The sequence below is a fragment of the Alosa pseudoharengus genome, unplaced genomic scaffold (genome assembly GCF_046254945.1).
Source record: "Alosa pseudoharengus isolate Yale_2024_CS ecotype anadromous, Long Island Sound unplaced genomic scaffold, YU_APseudo_1.1 YU_APseudo_1.1_scf_6, whole genome shotgun sequence".
In the NCBI taxonomy this organism is placed as follows: domain Eukaryota; kingdom Metazoa; phylum Chordata; class Actinopteri; order Clupeiformes; family Clupeidae; genus Alosa; species Alosa pseudoharengus.
This window is the reverse complement of record NW_027468848.1, coordinates 34,155,697-34,173,639: the sequence shown is the minus strand read 5'-3', so window position 1 is coordinate 34,173,639 and position 17,943 is coordinate 34,155,697. Positions and strand designations below refer to the sequence as shown.

General features: G+C 48.6%; 1 protein-coding gene across 1 annotated transcript in view; it reads right to left on the bottom strand.

The window, feature by feature from the left end:
• tncb (tenascin Cb) overlaps positions 1 to 15,493 on the bottom strand; it is a 33,364-nt gene extending 17,871 nt beyond the window's left edge. Inside the window, exons 1-10 of the mRNA XM_076270245.1 lie at positions 14,955 to 15,493; positions 13,448 to 14,668; positions 12,834 to 13,097; positions 11,845 to 11,960; positions 10,602 to 10,755; positions 8,300 to 8,569; positions 7,481 to 7,666; positions 5,618 to 5,707; positions 4,858 to 5,121; positions 1,636 to 1,908 (exon numbers count right to left, since the gene is read on the bottom strand). Coding sequence (XP_076126360.1) covers positions 1,636 to 1,908; positions 4,858 to 5,121; positions 5,618 to 5,707; positions 7,481 to 7,666; positions 8,300 to 8,569; positions 10,602 to 10,755; positions 11,845 to 11,960; positions 12,834 to 13,097; positions 13,448 to 14,668; positions 14,955 to 15,447 — 3,331 coding nt within the window. The 5' untranslated portion in view covers positions 15,448 to 15,493. The remainder of the gene's footprint in view (positions 1 to 1,635; positions 1,909 to 4,857; positions 5,122 to 5,617; positions 5,708 to 7,480; positions 7,667 to 8,299; positions 8,570 to 10,601; positions 10,756 to 11,844; positions 11,961 to 12,833; positions 13,098 to 13,447; positions 14,669 to 14,954) is intronic.
• Positions 15,494 to 17,943: the final 2,450 nt, after the last annotated feature.

Here is a 17,943-nt window from a genome sequence, read left to right as displayed (position 1 = left end):
GAGCCGTCTGTTGTTGGCCATGGGACAAGGCGCCAGCTAACCTGGTGACCCAGGCCAGGACTGCTCAGGCAGAGGGAACAGCTCAGTATGTAATAACGCTGCAATAACGTTCAACGCCGAGCGCCGCTGATATGTGTTATTACTGCTCTAATCTCATCACATGCATTACCCCCAACTCTATGTTCCTTGTTGCTTTTTTCCCCCTGCCATCTTAGATTTTATTCTGTGTCCTCAGCTGGTTTTGATGAGGAACAATTGCCCTTGTAGGCACACGGTAGGTTTTTTACTGCAGTACTCTACTCTGCTGGATGGCTTACTCACCCGCCTCTCACTTTGTAGACTGTAGCCATACATACTTTTCCATGCACTCAGGGTTTACAGTAGGAACTGGGACGGGGCTCGTTCCTGCACTGGTTACTGAGAGTCTGTGCCTATTAGCATGCAGGGTCGATGGCTGTGGCCCCAGCAGTCTCTGGGCTGACAAATGCCAAGAAAATGTGTGAATGTGAGTCAGAGAATGAGGAGCGGCCTGGAGGTTGGACGCTGGACGCTGGGCGTGCATACTGACGAGAACCCCAACAAGAAATGACAAAAACTCCTCGGGGTCACTTCCCTCCCAACGGTCCACACAAGGCTGTGTCCTTTTGGTAATGTTATTAGGGGAAGGGTCCAGTGCTATATATATATATATATATATATATATATATATAGCACTGGACCACTGTATATACAGTATACACAAAGTAAAGCACTGCCACAGTATAAACAAAGTAAAGCACTGCCAAAAGAATACTTGACTGAGTAATGACTGAAGAAGAAAGTAACTTGGAATTTGTACATCACAATATAATTTCAGTGCATCACTGTAGAATGTCAGAATATTGTGATGTTTGCCAGTTTTATATGCCACAGATGAGTCTAAAGGTTTGTTGAAAGCTTTGTGTTTGATTTAACACAGGTATAGTGTATTCTTCTTCTGTCTTTGTGTGTGTGTGTGTGTGTGTGTGTGTTCGGTGTTTATATCTTTTCTCAGATGCTCTGTCTAAAACAGCATTTACTTACAAATCCTTAATCAGGTGAATTGATTTGTTTGCCAAGTCAATGGCTGCACCTGCAGTCTCTTTGTAAGAGAGAGAATGTACAGCCTGTTGGCCCAGGTGTTTTTTTTTTTTTATAATGATAGCATGTCTCAACAGGCAGATGGATAGACAGGGCAAGGCAGAGCTTCTCTGACGTTAGCAGCAGAGCAACAACAGCTTCTCAAAAGGAGAAGGTCATATATTTTCCCTCCTCTTTCAAGCTTTATCCTGTTTCCAAGGCGATCTCTGCAAAGTAGGGTTATAAATATTACGGGCACTGGAAGGTATGGTGGAAAATACTAACAGAACAGGATGGATAGGATACTTAGCCACATACCGCTAGTGCAGATGTGCGGGGTTAGCTGCTAATATTTCCATGCAACATGCTGTGAGTGTCTTAAGAGCAGCATTGACCCAACAGTGGCATTGAAAGGAAACACAGCTCAAGTATTAGAGCTGAGATTTGTGGAAAGCAGAGCTATGACGAAAGCAAAGACGAGAAAGAAAGCAAGAAAGATACAGGTAAAGTGACGAACGGCTCAGTGAGCGTTTGTACCTGTAGTGGTCTCGGCAAAGACAGGCTCTAGGAGAACGCCATTATGGAGGCCATAGAGGACAACCTTATACAAGGTGTCCGGAAGCAGGCCGCTGAAGGCCTGGCTGGATACGTCGCCCAGCACGGTGAGGTTGTGCGTGTCCTCACCGCCCTCGGACTCGACCTCAATCAGAAAGCTGTCAAAGGCGCCGCGCTCCATAGTCCAGGACACCAGGAAGCTGTCCCATGACACGTCGGAGACAGTGACACTGCCCACTTGGGGCTTCTTCTCGTCTGGATGACAAACACATCAACATGGCGTTAACGAGACAGGAAATGGTCAACAAACATTGGGAGGATGAAGACAAGACATGACGGAAAGAGGACAGGGGTCATTTTGACAAGGGTTTTTTTTTCGAGACGTTTGACGAGGTTCTTTCTCATTCTTCTCTTTTGAAGATCCTTGACTTGGATCCGCTGGACGAAGGCCCATAACGTCTGTGGTCACTTTTGTTTCAAAAATAAATAAATGTATAATTAATGTAAATGACAGAACATGCATTTGATTCAGTGGAGCTTACACATAAACAAAAACAGACAAACAAAAAAACAAGAAGAGTATGCAATTCTGAGAAACCATAGAACATATTCTTCAGATGTCCAAAATTCTTGCAGTGGAATCCTGAGAACCTGTATGATCCAAGAACATGACTGGAAACTCCTCTGCTTAATCCCCCCACCCCAAAAGCCCAACACCTTCAGTTCAGTTTAATACCTTCAAGTTGCTTTTACACAACCAAAGCAAACAAACCCCTCCATGCCTACAGAGAGCACCCAAATGCCCTTTACAGCCATAAAGGAGTAGGCTGTACAGTAAAGCAAACAATGCCTCCATGCAAGGGCCATTAGCGTCATGCATACACCTGACTCAGTCTTTGCTGAGGCAGCTTGCCGATTAATGGCTCTGAGCGAGCCATTAACTCCTGAAGGTCCCGTGTAGCCCGCCGGAGCAGAAGTACACGGGCACGCTTCACTCACACACACACACACTCGCACACACACAACAGCACACAATACAACGCAACGCAACGCAAGCCATGCAGGAGCGCTGAGCATCCTGTAATTGGATGCCGTTGTGCGGTGTCAGCACTCGCGATGCGAGGCAGGCCAGGTAGCAAGAGAGAGCGAGCGAGCGAGTGAGCGAGCGGGCCTTGGGATGCACTAAACAGGCGGCCATTATCTCCTAACCCGACACACTCGCTGTGTAGTGGGTGAAAAAATGGAGCCGCAAATGGAATGAGGGAAGGAAGGAATGAATGAGTGAATGAATAAAAGGGTGGAGTGATAGAGTGATGGAGGGTGGGATGATGGGAGCAGCGCCAGTGGCAGCTTTTGGCAGCGTCTTAGAGAGAGAGAGAGAGAGAGAGAGGAAGAGAGAGAAAGAGAGAGACAAAGAGAGAGAGAGGAGCTTCTTCACGGTTCGGAAGAAGTGCCATTAATTCACCCAGGGGATTGTTAAAGTAGTGGCCATTATCATTCTCATCATAAAACAGACACCATCATCATTATCATCATTTATGATGTTCAGATGTAGGTGGCAATGAAGCTTGTATGTCTAACCAGTCTAGTTGGTACAGTGGAATTTAAAAGTTAAAGAAAAGATAGTATTCCATTTTTGGACTGAGGTTTGAAAGAGATGGGATCAATTTATTGTTAAGAGTTGATAGAGGTTTTCCTCTCAAACAGCAAAAATGCTCCTCAGCTGAAAGTTTGGGCTGGTCAGTGTTACAGGAAAATGGTCACAGTGATTATGAGTGATGTGCTTTTATTGTGAAGCATTCAGTAACTCGACCCATTCATGCACACGGGTGGTTTTTGGATGTCTTTTGCTCTACTACACTTATGGTAGGAGCTTTTCCATGCAACACTTCTCTTTTCCAAAGCCTATCCACCACAGAAAAAAACACACTGGAAAAAGCAAACAATTCCACCACCAAACAATGTTCGCTTCTTGACCACTTCTTTGCATTGGTTTCTGCTGCTTTCTTTATGAGACACATATTTCTATAAAAAAATTCTCAATTTCTTTTTTCAACAAAAGGCCATACACCCTTTATTGACTCACTCCAATGGGGGTTTCCAAACACTTGAACTCAAAAAGTCATGTAATCCCCTGCACGCAGCCACCCGATTCTTGCGATATATAAGTGAGGCTGGATCCCCCACCCATAGCCCCTTCCCCACCCCCCTCCTCTTACCAATCCCCTTTTATAAGCCGGCTGTGGTGAGCGCTGCCTGTTTGTCCTACGTGTCTGGAAATGATAATGGCAGCAGAAATGAATGCGGTGGATTATGGCACCGCCGATCGGACTGAGACAATGTCGTAACAGGGCCCTCAGCATGGGGCCTATTTATCAAATCGCCCCACAGTTCATCGTGGTCAAATCGCACAAAACCAGAGGGGAGCGCACTCACTCCTGACAATTATCACATGAATGAGCTTTGTTGCGGAGCCCCGGCCCAACTCATTCCCCTCTTCCTCCCGTCCCCACCGCAGAGAGCGCACGGCCTTTATGAGAGGCCATTTTTATTCGTCGCCCCACCAGCTCGCCCCCCTCCCATGTCATATCAATTTTTGCCCACGGCAGTACAGTTAATGACTGCCCCTGTTGCATAACTCCCGAATGTTCTTTAGGAAATGTTTGCCTTGGAAGTTTAAGCAGAACCCCCTAACCGCAGGGTTCCGTGAAAGAAAGGAAGGGGTGTGGGTGGGGGGGTGATAGAATGCCATAATCATCTTATTTGTCTTTCCCCTTGTTTCTTTAAGAAGTAAAATAAACCCACATGCACCAAATGAGCATTGGAGGGAGAAGCTGAAAAAATATCGGAGTAACAATGAATCCAATTCATGGCTGACTTTGGCCTTGGCGCGCAGGGTCCAGAGCTGCCAGCGTGTGGGCACTGCTGAAAAAAGGCCCCCAGTCGAAACAATAACCACTTTTTAAAAAAAGAGCTCAACTCCGGCATGTTTAAATCGAGTTAGAAATATGATATAGTCTTTATCCAGTGTGCACGATGAACAGTGGGCAGACTCCAGAACATGACTTGCATGATCTGTGTCACTGGCAGCTTAAAATGAACCCGAGACATGAGCAGCAGTAGCATGCGGGCGGGGGGGGGGGGGGGGGGACACCATAAACACATTTAGAAGTTCGGACACTTTCTGGGATGGCTTTGACTGACCGGTGGAGGCGGTGATGGTTGTGGGGGCGCTCTTCCTCCTGGCTCTCTCTGCCACCAGGGTGATGGTGTACGCCATGCCAGGCGTCAGGTTTACCAGCGTGTGGGTGTTGGCGCCACCGGGCACCTCCACCTCGGCACGCCGGCCCTCGGCCGACATGAACACCAGGCGGTAGATGTCGATCTTGGCCACGGGTTTGGTCCAGACCAGGAGCAGCGTGGTCTCGGTGGCCTCGCTCACCTCCAGGTCCTTTGGAGCGTCCAGATCTAAGAGGAAGGACGGAGACGACAAATGAAACAGGCTTGTCTATCACTGTAGTTCAGCCCTCAAAAATAATTGTTCATTTGAATGTCTCCATCAAATCCCGTCCTAACAAATGACCAAGGGAACAGGGGGACAGCGCAGAGACCACAGGCACAGGGAAACCAGAGGTGGGTTCAAAGTCGCAAAAGGCGAACGTTTGTAAACATTTGAGGAGGTATTTCTCAACAAACATGTTGGGAGCTGGACAGAGAGTTAATGTTAACTATTAATGTTTACACAAAATCATTCAAATGTATCTGTTCAGACAAACATGTTCGCTACGAACATTCGCCTCTGTTCAGGGAATTTGAATGCACCTCTGGTTGAAAATAAGACTGTCCAAGACAAGTTGATGGCGTCTGTCTGCAGACTTCACATTCACGTTTTGAGTCTAATGAAGGTTTTTCCAAGTCTTATGACAAAACATACTACGGTCTGTGAAATGAAAAGTAGTCTCACCAGTCACTGCATTAGTTGTTGTGGGCAAGCTCTCGCGTTCGTCCTTCACAGCGGTCACCCCCATACCATACTCAGTTCCTGGCCTCAAGCCTGAAGAAAGAAAGGACAGAAATAGAGCTTTGGCTGTTGAAAAGTTCTCAATGTTCTCGGTTCTGAGCTCAAGAAGGCTTCTTGACACGCGGTTCTGAGTTACTGGATACGTAAAGAAAACACTGGGGCTACTTATTTGCAAGTCTATGTGCAGTCTCCTGCAGTGGCGGACCTCAGGCTTACTGGCTTTGATGCGGGGACCACTTGAGCTCCACTGTGTGTGACAAGGACGAGCCACAGGCCAAACACAATATTTTGCAACGCCACAAGAGACGCTAATAGCACCGACACCCCACGATGATGGAGCATCCATCCAAACACCAACCCCCCAAACACACACAAACACACATACACATTTAAACACCCCCCCCCCCCCACACACACACACACACGCACATACATTCAAATGCCACACACACACACACACACACACACACACACACACACAGGACTCCGCCAGCAATGAGGAGGTCAGTGCTGAGGAGTGCTGCAGCATGAAATGACACCTAATGTAGAGGAAACCCATTATCAATAAAATCACATGCGTGACAGCAATTACAGATAACCACTGTAGGGCGAGAGAAAGAAAACACAGTTGTGTGGCTTGTGTCTGCGGAGCCATTTGCCATACAAACCCAGTGCCTTAGTGAAGGAGAATGGGCCGCCCTGGGGACAAAGGACTGGGACAGACAAAGAATCTATTACGCCTTGTGAATATATTTCATCCAGGGCCAGCTAATCCTTGCATGCAGTGGAACATGGTTGAGAGAAGGGAGACTGCCTAAAGGCAGGGGACATAATGGGAGTGGTGGAGTGGGGCTGAGAGATGGGGAGAGGGAGGGAGAGACAGAGAGAGAGAGAGCGCGAGAGAGAGACAGAGGGCGAGGGAGAAAGAGAGAGAGAGATACAGAGGATGAGAGAGAGAGAAAGAGAGAGACAGAGAGAGAGAGAGAGAGAGAGAGAGAGAGAGAGAGAGAGAGAGAGAAACCAGCTTGGCCCCTCTGGTTTGACTAGGATATTCACATTGAAACAAGTGGCAGTGTGATTTCATTTAAGGCTTGATTGAATGCAGAGTCCCTCCGGCCGTTTTCTAATAAAGCGAAGGCTTTGTGGTCAGGCAAACGATTTTGCGACACATAAACAAAAGGCAGCCCATTTCAAAATAAGGCTATTGAATATACTAGTGAAAATTTAGGGAGGCCGTCAAACTGCTTAGGCAAAATGCTTGGCAGAGGAGGAGTTTACATTGAATTATTCCCATTCAACTTGAACAAAGAGGGAATAGATGCTCTTAAGCTGCTTTCTCGGAAAGTGATCTTCTTTGATAGCGTTAATGGAAAGCCAAGCAATTTTGCCCCACGTGCTAATGAGCTGGAATTATGAGCGCCACAACAAACATTATAACATATTAGCATCACACTGCTAACACATTTAATGGCCTCTTGTACATGGCCAAGGGCAGATGAAATGAACAGGAAGAACAGTCAAGTATGTGTTTGTGATTAACTTTGAACTCACTCACTCACTCACTAACTCTCTCTCTCTCTCTCTCTCTCACACGCACACATACACACACAAATGCACAGACACACACACACACACACACACACACACACACACACACAATTCACACTTCTTTTTTCCCCCTGATTCCTGGCAGCTTCCGCACTCTATTCACTGGGGCGCTGCCACCTGCTGTTGTGGCTAGTGTTTGATGTGCGATGTGGTGCGGGTGTGGGGGGTGGGTGGGTGGGTGCGGGGTGGGGGCCTCACCCGTAAGCTTGGCCTGGGTGGTGTCCTGCTGCCCGGCAGGGAAAACCGTCTCTCCATGCTCGCCACCGGACAGCGGGCCGTACTTGACGCGGTAACTGAGCACCTTGGCCCGGCTGTTGGTCCACTCCAGGGTGATGCTCTTATCAGTCAGCTCCAGCGTCTGCAGGTCTTTCGGGGCATCCAGATCTGGAATGCATCAACACAACAGCTCAGCTTTTTTGGGGGTGTTGTTTTCTGCAGATGTAGATCTTCCTGCTGTTGTGTGTGTGGTCCCCCCAACCAAGGTTGCTAGAGGGATACCTGGTAAACGTTTCCTCATGAGCACCGTGAAACAATCATGTACATCCTGGACATGCTTGCATCTCAAGAAGGGAGTAATTGCCTCTATTTACCCAGGGTACAGTAATAACCCTGCTGCATTTTTTGACCAATCCATGTTACAATTCCTGACAAGGATTCAGCTTTCTTCCTGTACTTTAGAGTAATAAGAACATTACAGTAATAGTTGTCCAATAATGACCCTATTACCTTAATAACACCTTTATAGATGTGTCAAACTGTACTAATGCTTTAATAGTGATTTAATGATGCTTTAATAGTGGCTAATTATTAACTCTAAGAGGCTCTGAACTAAAATATGGCCTTAATAAGGCCTAATGTGTATAGAATCTGTTCCTAGAGGGTTTCCGGCTGAAACGTTCAAAACCAACACAGCTACTTTGAAACGTTGACTCTAAAACTTGTCTTGCACGTTTGTTTGCACAGTTGAAGCGGTCTATAGAGTGATTCGGAGCTTTGTGACCATGCTGTTAGACTCACCTGTGACGAAGGTCTCGTAGACAGGAACGCTGGTGACCTCTCCTCGTTTGGCCATGAGGCCAACCTCGTACTCGGTGTCGGGGTGCAGGTCGCTCAGGTGGTGCTGCGTGTCCGAGGAGGAGAGCTCCACGGTGTTGCGGTCGGACGGGTCCTCGCTGGGCCCGTAGGAGATGGACACGCCGTCCACCTGAGACACGGGCTGGAACCAGGTGATTAGGGCGGCGGTGTCGGTCACGTCGCGCACATCAACCTGGCTGGGGGAGTCGATCTCTGCAGAGGACAGGCGGGGGTGAGAGAGACAGAGAGAGAGAGAGAGAGAGACAGAGAGAGACAGAGAGATGTATGGAGAGGGAGGTGAGAGAGAAAAGAGTGAGAGAAATAAAGTGGGTTGTGAGACAGATAGTAAAAGTGTAAAAGTGCACATAAAAAGAAAAGAGAGGGAGAGAGAGAAAAGAGAAACAGCAATAAAGAGAGAGAGACAGAGTATGTGGAAGATATCACTGAGAATATGGAAGACATTAAAAAACAGTGAGAGTTATCACTGCCACACTGCCTGAAATGACTTTCTGAACTTTCTCTTCCCTTTGAAATTAATATTCATTCTACCGCTGATGGTTTCCACCTCGGGATTCTTTGCTTTGGGAATTATCAGTCTGAGCACACATGAGATCATTATAAAAACTCTCCCTAGACTGTGTATTCTGAGTGTCTAGAAGGCTCGTACTCAGGGAGGGGAAATTGGTTTGTCACACGCGGCAACTGCTGAGAGGTCGTCCTTCTGTGAGCACAAGATAAAGCGCCAAATCTGCATTTGTGCGCTTCAAGCCGCTTTGCCTGAGAGTGAGGTCCCAGCATTGGGAAGATCTTGAAGGGATGAAGTGCTCTTCATACCACCCCAATGGCATGGGGGGCCTCCCCATAGCTAGCACCTACTTAGCGCTGTCAGAACGTGCAACCTCCACGCCTCATACCACAAGTGCTCTGCTGGTGGAACGGGTCTACGGAGGCCTATGGAGAACAGTGTGAACGGTATGGATTTAGCCACCGGTTCCCCCAGCTCTGCGTGCGTGCAACATTAGCCTGTCATAGCGTTCAGGTTACCAGAAGCTTTGGGCCCTCCCGGTGCTCATAAATCCATAGCTGCTTCCCTCTCTGCATAAAACCCGATCTGGAATTCACAGACCCAGCAGAAATCAGAGGGGGTGTGTGTGTTGGGAGGTTGGTGGCGAATGAAAGGGAAATGTCAGGTAGCTAATGGCTTTTCCACATATGGATTTTGTTTATGCTGGCGCAGGAGGCGGCCATTTTGCAAGCCGTAAATAAGGAGGGGAGAGCCTGCGACCCGGCGACCGTATGCAGCCAGGCAATAAAGATTTTCACAAAACCATGAGAGAGCGGAACTTTGGCTCCCCGACTGAGGGCTTTATTATACCAGAGTCTATTGAAAAGAAGTGAGGAAAACACTGTTCGCATTCTGGAAGATGACATGCCAAAACGCAGATGTCTAACATTTTCACTTTCATAATGCCCTTCTCAGCCATTGAAATAGGCTTCTGTTTGGACTGTAACCTTTTATCTGATTGCCTGCCCAAAGGGCCTGCTTAGTTTCTGACAATAGACTGAACTAGCCTATTATCATAGCCAATTCAAGCCAGCTGTGTGGTGTGGATCTGAAATGTCAGCCAGAGCACAGAACAGCCCTACAAAAATGATTAACGTTAGAACAGGGCAACCTCTCACATTCGGCTTTTTATTGCTTCCTGTAAGTCAAGAATCACCCCAATAAAGGGTAATGAGATTATTTTTAATGAAAGGGAGCTGGAAGAGACATTTTACAAAGCCCTGACAAATAACACCAGTGACAGGTGTGAAACTTCCAACATTTGCTCAAGAGAGACAGTCACAGAAGAGAGGAGAGGAGAACAGAAGGAAAAGAAGAAAAGCAAAAAGGGGCAAGGGCGGGAGCTTCAGAGCCTCAGGATAATGATGTTAAATTTAATGCTGGTTTTACTGGCTTAAAGATAGTTATGACACCTGTGCCAACACAGGAAGTCATCAACTCTAACAATAATTGGATTTATAATAATAGTTCCGTCTGATTCCTTAACCCCTTCATACCTTCTTTCTTTCTTTCTTTCTTTCTTTCATTCTTTCTTTCTTTCTCTCCCTATTTCTTTCTTCTTTTATTTCTTTCTCCCTTCCTTCCTTTCTTTCTGTTTTTCCTCTCTCTCCCTTCCTTTCTGTATTTCAACAACAGGTCCTAAAATTGGCTACAGGTTAATAGCTCAGAACAACTGCTTACTTGTGAAGAAGTTCTTGGTGGCAGGGGGTCCGCGAGTGCTGTTCTTCACCACCTGCAGCTTGACTTCGTACTCCTGGCCCGGCCCCAGACCAGACTGCTCAAAGGTGGTCTCAGGCGGGCTCAGCTCATTCAGAATCTCCCCATTTTCCTCTTTCTGTCATCAAAGGCACATCACAGAACCCATTGTCAACAGTGATTGAAGGCATTGTACACATTGTTTATGTCCGTCAAGAAAAGCGGAGGCCGACACTTGAGAGTTGGCCACCACAGGTCAGTGTTGTGCGTTGCACCAAGGTTTCTGAGGGCTGACATCTTTGAGGAGGTGCCAGTGAAAAGAGACACAAAGTTGCCAAGAGAAAGACACAATTGTTGCCAAAGAAACTAAGCTTGGTTCAATGTCCACTGTGTGAAAGCAATGAGATATAAAGTAAAACGTCCACTTAAACGTCCACCAAAAAAAATCATTGAGAGTTACTATCATCTGAATTCTATGTGTTTTCTTATTTTACCTTACTAAAAGCTTACACTTGGTATATTGCTGGCTGGGCTTAATAGCATTTCTGACAGGATGAAAGTTGAATGAAATGGACGGTTGGATTATCTCATCATGGAATACTGACAGTTCAATTTGGTGATTCAAGTGACACTTCTGGCAGTGTCAGGAGAGTGGTAACTGGCTTTCATTGTTTGGCATACATTTTCTAAAGGAGCAAAGGGGCACCTAATCGTTTTTGAAAGAGTTGTGGGTGGAGATGTGTGTGTGGGTGTGTGTTTTCTATGGAGGTGGTGGTTTTGATCCAGTGCACATGTTCTGACAGAACCACTTTCTTTTAGCTCCCAAAGCCCCAAGAGAAAACCTAGTGGAGACAACAAAAACTCTCCTGTGGCACTAAGTCACTACAGCCATCGCCAGACGAGTCAGACGAGGGCTATTTCCCCTGTCCCATGAAACTATACGCTTCCAGACAACAAGCCTTCACATATCGGCACGCCATTGCCTTTTTTCCACAGGATACGTGCACTTCTATCCCACAGACGCACAACGACTCATTACGGAGCCTTACAGTGAAGGGAGATTTTCATATCACATATGCTATTCCTCCCACTGAGCAGTAAGGATAATCACGGACGCTTGGCCAAAGGATTCCAACCCAGACCGACGAAAACACTCATCAACACTCACAGATCAATGGCTGCCCGAGGGAAAGGGAGCGAGGAAGAAAGCTGAATCAAGTGGACTTACGGTGTTCCTGAAGATGAGGTTCCAGCTGTCGAAGGGGATATTCAGGGGGTCCCACTCCACCTCCACAGAGGTCTCTCTGACTGATTTAAACTTCAGGCCTTCTGGCTGGGGAAGATCTGTCACAAGGAGAAGCTGCTGTGACTAAAACCGCATTTATCCAGCCACACAGTGTTTGTATGTGCAAATCCCCCCTGAGCCTAAAAAAGCCTAAAAGCACTTTCATTGATGTTTTTCTTGAAAGTGTTTCTAAGCTGAATTACACTCAAATGTAATTTTCACCTGTTTTCACCCATAATTACATTTGACGCAGTCCTTGTATAAAAATTCTTAATTAACCTATTTTTCTCGTGACCTGGTAATTTCCAGTGTAGTGCTAAATGCATACTTTAACATAATTACCCAGCGTTGCCCTGGAAGGCTACAGATAAAGTATTTATTTGAATTATTTTTTTTTTCAAGTTTGCTGCACCTCCCTGCCAGCCCCCCTCAACTGTATTCCCTTAACAACATCCCCACCCCCTCATCCTCATCCGAGAGCATGACTAATTAGTTGTTGTTGTCTTCGGGTAGTACTGACAGATGAAAGCAGGATTGTCACTGTTGCCATATGCTAGATCTTCTGGGTGGGGTGGGGGGGCGGGGGGGTTAGACCTCAGGCTCTGTGAACTGCCTTAAGCTAATGCCTGCTAATTGCACTATTTAAATAAATGAAATGGACTCTAAGTAATTGTTTGCAAAATACAATCCCAGATCAGCTTTCACCGTTCCTTATTTTTTACCGTAATCAATCAACCATGTAGTCATAGTGTATCGCTCAGAGATGGTATTACGCAGGTGTGGGGGGTGCGGCACGCTGTCCATGTGCCCTAAGGGACCCGGGTCACTTCCTGATCCCTCCCCATGCCTCTCTCCTGCTCACTTCCTGTCAATCTCTTCCTGGGCGCAATAAAGGCAAAAAAGCCCAACAAATAAAAAAGAGATGGACTTACGCGTGGCTACTCTGGCACTGACGGGCAAGCTCATCTTGTTGTTGAAGACGGCGTAGACGCTGATGAGGTACTCGATGCCGGGCTCCAGCTCGCGGATGGTGGCCTGGCGCCTGTCTCCCGTCACGCGCATGTCCAGCTCCAGACCACCAGGCGCAGTGGGCACGTAGGTGACCAGGTACTCGGTCACGAGCATCTCATTCACCCAGGACACGTCCACTGTCTCTGGGTCCACCTCCACCACGGTCAGATCCTTCACTGGGCTGACTGTCGGAGGGATCACAGTACACCATGTTAAGATGTTGGCAGAATGAGGGATGAGGGATTATTACTTTGAAACATGAATCCTGGTTTGAGTTTACTCTAACAGAAGACAAAGGATAAATATTATCTTATGAAAATCAGCTCAGAGATCAGAAAGAATAAGAATGGAGGTTTGTCATTGAGACATTATGACCAATTGAGGTTTGGCACTCTTGGTCTTTGATATTCATTCTAGTTACTTACACTTGTATGCACGTTTCTTTCTAAAATGAGACATTTATAACCTACTGTGTACCCTTTGATTAAATATCTGTACATTAACCAGAGACGATTTGAGGTGTGATGGTGCTTACTCTGAGAGCAGTCATTGCCGGTGAATCCCATGTCACAGATACAGATTCCATTGAGGCAGTGGCCCTGGTCATTGCAGTCGTCTGGGCAGGTGAGCACGGAGCAGTCGGCTCCAGTGAAGCCCTCGAAGCAGACGCACTTGCCATCAACGCAGTACCCGCGGTCCAAGCAGTTGTTGGGGCACATCTTCTCATTGCAGGCTTCCCCGGTAAATCCTCGGTTGCAGACGCACTGGCCGTTCACGCAACGTCCGCGGTTGTTGCAGTTACTCGGACAGGTCAGCTCGTTGCAGTCTTTGCCTGTGTAGCCGGTGTGGCAGACGCACTTGCCGTCCACGCACTCCCCGCGGCCGTGGCAGTTGTTGGGGCACATCTTGACACTGCAGTCCTCGCCGGTGTAGCCCTGCTTACACACGCACTTGCCGCCGACGCAGCGGCCGAGGTTCATGCAGTTGTTGGGGCACGAGCGGTCCGAGCAGTCCTCGCCCTCCCATCCCACGTCGCATAGGCACTGGCCGTTGACGCACTGGCCGCGGTTGTTGCAGTTGTCGGGGCAGGACAGGATTCCGCAGTCCTCTCCCTCGTAGCCGGGGTCGCAGATGCACCTGCCGTTGAAGCAGTGGCCCCTCTTGTGGCAGTCGTTGGGGCACGTGAGCTTGGAGCAGTCCTCGCCGCTGTATCCAGCGTGGCACACGCACTTACCGTTCAAGCACGTGCCCCGGCTGTTGCAGTTGCTCGGACACGTGAGCTCGCCGCAGTCGTCGCCGGCGAAGCCCTCGTCGCACTCGCAGGTGCCGTTGTTGCAGCGGCCGCGGTCGTAGCAGTCGTTGGGGCAGATGAGCTCGGAGCAGTCGAAGCCGGTCCAGGGCTCGTCGCACACGCACTCGTCGTCAACGCAGCGGCCCCGTCCCAGGCAGTTGTTGGGGCAGTTGGTCTCGGAGCAGTCGCGGCCGATGAAGCCTTCCTCGCAAACGCAGGAGCCCTCGATGCACTCGCCGTAGTCGCCGCAGTCCAACAGGCAGAGCTCCAGGCTGCAGTCGTCGCCCGAGTAGCCTTCGAAGCACTCGCACTTTCCGTCCACGCAGCGGCCCTGGTCCTGGCAGTCGTTGGGGCACTCGGACTCCGAGCAGTTGACGCCCTTCCAGCCGGGCTCACACACGCAGCCGCAGGTCTCCACGCTGTAGTTGCCGTGCCCACTGCAGTAGGGCCTGGTTGTGAGCTCTCCTGTGCGGCCAAAGAAAAGATGAGATCAAAGTCAGCCACCCACACGCTACATGACTCACCACCCAGACAATTAAACATTAGCAGGATGAGACCATCGTGTCAACGAGCCGGTAACTGCAATGAGCCGGTAAGGTGACATAATCAAAGACCGTTAAACCTCACCGCAACCACTCCTTATTCTAGATCAAAGACCGCTCTGACAAACCCAACACACCCTCCTTTTCTCTAGATCAAAGGAGTGCTGACGCAGGTGCTCCACCTTCCCCTAAAGAGGCCCGCTGCTCACCTGTCACCTGAGCTCCACAGCAGCCGGCTCCGCTGGAGCACTGCTCCCTCAGGCTGGAGACTTCTGCCTCCAGCAGCTCCAGGCGCTTCAGGAGGTCTTTCAGGTCGGGCAGGTGGCTGTCGCAGGCGCACGCCTGCTTGGGGATGTTGATGCGGTGGGTGAAGACGATCTGGTTCTCGCCGTCGACGGTGTGCTCGGTGTGCATGTCGGAGGGGAGCGGGGCGGTGAGGGCGGCGGGCCGGGGGAGTCTGACCTCCTCTCCGCCGGGCGACTCCAGATCCACGGAGCACAAGGAGCTGGACGGGACGTTGATGTTGTAGACGTGGTTGAAGACCACGGGCTGGTCGGGGTTCAGCAGGCTCGCGTTCTCGCGGGAGCTGGGGCTGAGGGTCTCTCGCCGGTGCCGGATGACTTTCCGCAGCAAGCCGGCGTGGGAGAGCTGCAGCAGAAGGGCCATAGCGGCAAAGCCCAGAAGCAGGCTTCGCATCCCCATGACAACCACCACTCTCTAGGACTCCGTTGGGTGAAAGACACTGGAGCAACTTACTACCTGTCCTTCAGCTGAAGACAATATCTTTGTACCCTGCAAAGCATAAGAATAGGAAATTAAGTTTAAATATGATCAGAAATTCAAATCCAATCACTAATCATTAAATCAATAACCCATAAGTGCATGATTACATGCTTAATCTGTTTATTAAGACAGTGACTGCTTTGCCCTTGTTAATCAGTATAAGTAAAAAGAAAACCGTGAAATACACTAGGGGGAATATGATAACAGCACACTGTTGCCCAATCCCTCCAAAAGCATTTAACTTTACACTGTTGCCTCAACAACTCAACGCATTAGAAGGCAGTCAGAAGGCCACTGATGTCTCTCTCTTTCTCTCTCTCTTTCTCTTTTCCCCCTTTCTCTTTGTCAAAGGACAGACCCTGGCAGTGAAACGAGGTCTCGTGAGGTCTGACCTTGCACTCAGCTCATTTTCCTCCTGTGTTTCTTGTGACAAAAGACTCGGAACCCACAGCAGGCAACACCTGGGCTGGAAGAACGCCCCCCCCCCCCCCCCTCCCCGCTAACTGCCCCTGCTCCAGACAACAACCCAAGCTGACCATCTGCACCAGACCTTTCAGTGTGGCCGGACCTAGGATCCAACTATTCCAAAAAGGTTCCAACAAAATACTGGCAAGATCAGCATTCTCTGACCACCCTGTTTCCACCAGCCAACACATTTCGATGGGCCACATGACCCATTTTACAAAGAGAAGTTTGGCTGCTTGTTTTTGTAAGAGCCAGGAGACATGTTGTTTCTTTTAAGAGTTCTCCCTGCTAGAACAGAAAGAGCTGGGAAAAATAGGCAGCTATAGAACACCTGGTTTTTTTTCTTTGAAGTCTCTGTTCAGTGAAATATGTCAGTTACATAAAATTTAGATGTCTTTTTGTAGAAGGTCCAGAAAGACACTTGGCTATTACATCCATGATAACTCTGTATTGTAGAATTTGGAAGGCCCTAGTTAACAGTGCTGTTTTGAACATTGTTTTTGTATTCTGATGGATGGAAAGGATTCTGAACTCAAAGCTCTGTATAAGGAATCTTAGATTGTCTAACAAATACATGTACACAAATGCTTATGTGCATAAATATTGAAATACAGTACATGTATTTGCATAGGCAAAAAACATACCAGTATGTTCTATTTATGTTTTCAATTAATTTGATTAATTTCACTAATTAAATGAATGACAGCTGTGTGTAATTAATTTATATACCTTACTGATAATTGATTATGCTACTAACAATTTAAGTCCATTTACCATTAACCCATAACCCAAGCAACACCTAACCAACCACACCCCCCCCCCCCCCCCCCACACACACACACACACACACTACCTAATTGTATGAGGTTTTCATGGAGAGCATCATCACCATATCTCTAGCACCTGGGACCTGACCACACAAAGCCAGCACAAACAGACAATTAAAAGCCAGCAGTGACGGTGCACCATGGGGGTTATAAATCTCAGCCGGCCTCCGTGAGAGCCTCCAAGGCTGACGGTCAGTGACTCTGCCAGGTCATCTGCAGGTAATTTCCTGTGCTGGGACTGCGGGGACTCCTCAAAGCAAACCCCCGGCTGGCTGACGTGTGATTAGCGGGGGCTTTGACAGATGAGCGGATGCAGGAGGGATCCCACGGCCTCTTCCACCCCCATCACCCGTCCCCCCCTTCCCCCTCCTCCGCTCCTCTTGGCTCTACCCCCCACCCCCCCCGCCCTCTGTCAGACAGACAGGGATGAACGCTCCCGTAATGGATGCGGCACAAGGGGTACTGAAGTGGCCGCCACTGCTGCTGTGGATGGGGACAGGGCTCTGGGAACACCCAGATCTGGAGTCTCAGGGGGGGCGTATTGAAGAGCAAACCACCCCCACCCCCCCCATCCCCCACCCTGCTCTCTCTCCTCCCTCCCGAGTCGCCAGGCATCCCAAACTGGGGATTAAATCCGACAAAATAGCCAGAAAATTGCTTTGAGCCACTATGTGAGTTTTAGTTCTGGCCCAATGGCTGGCTTTTTCACTTTGCGGGCTGGCTTGTCTCCATGAGAATCTCACCAAAAAAAAAAAGAGGGTTCAAGCACCATTTTGCGGAACCAGGGCCTGGTCTTTGTTCGGTCACTTAGAATAAACCCCCTGAACCCTCCAAACCGAGCAAAGTCATCACCAATCTGAATAAATGACCCAACAGAGCAGCGATGCCGAAATCAGCCCTGACGGAATCATTTAAAAGACAAAAAAAAAGAAAAACAGAAACATATCTCTGATCCACTGGCCCACTCAGGGAAAGGCGATTTCAATATGCAAGAGGTGTGGGCGAGCAACAGCAGAGCACTAGACTTCCCCAACAGTGGCTCTTTCATCAGCCCGAAATCGCACAAAGCGCCCCCGGTTTTTGGAGCCCTGTCAAGACATTGCTGCATCCAGGGCAATATGCT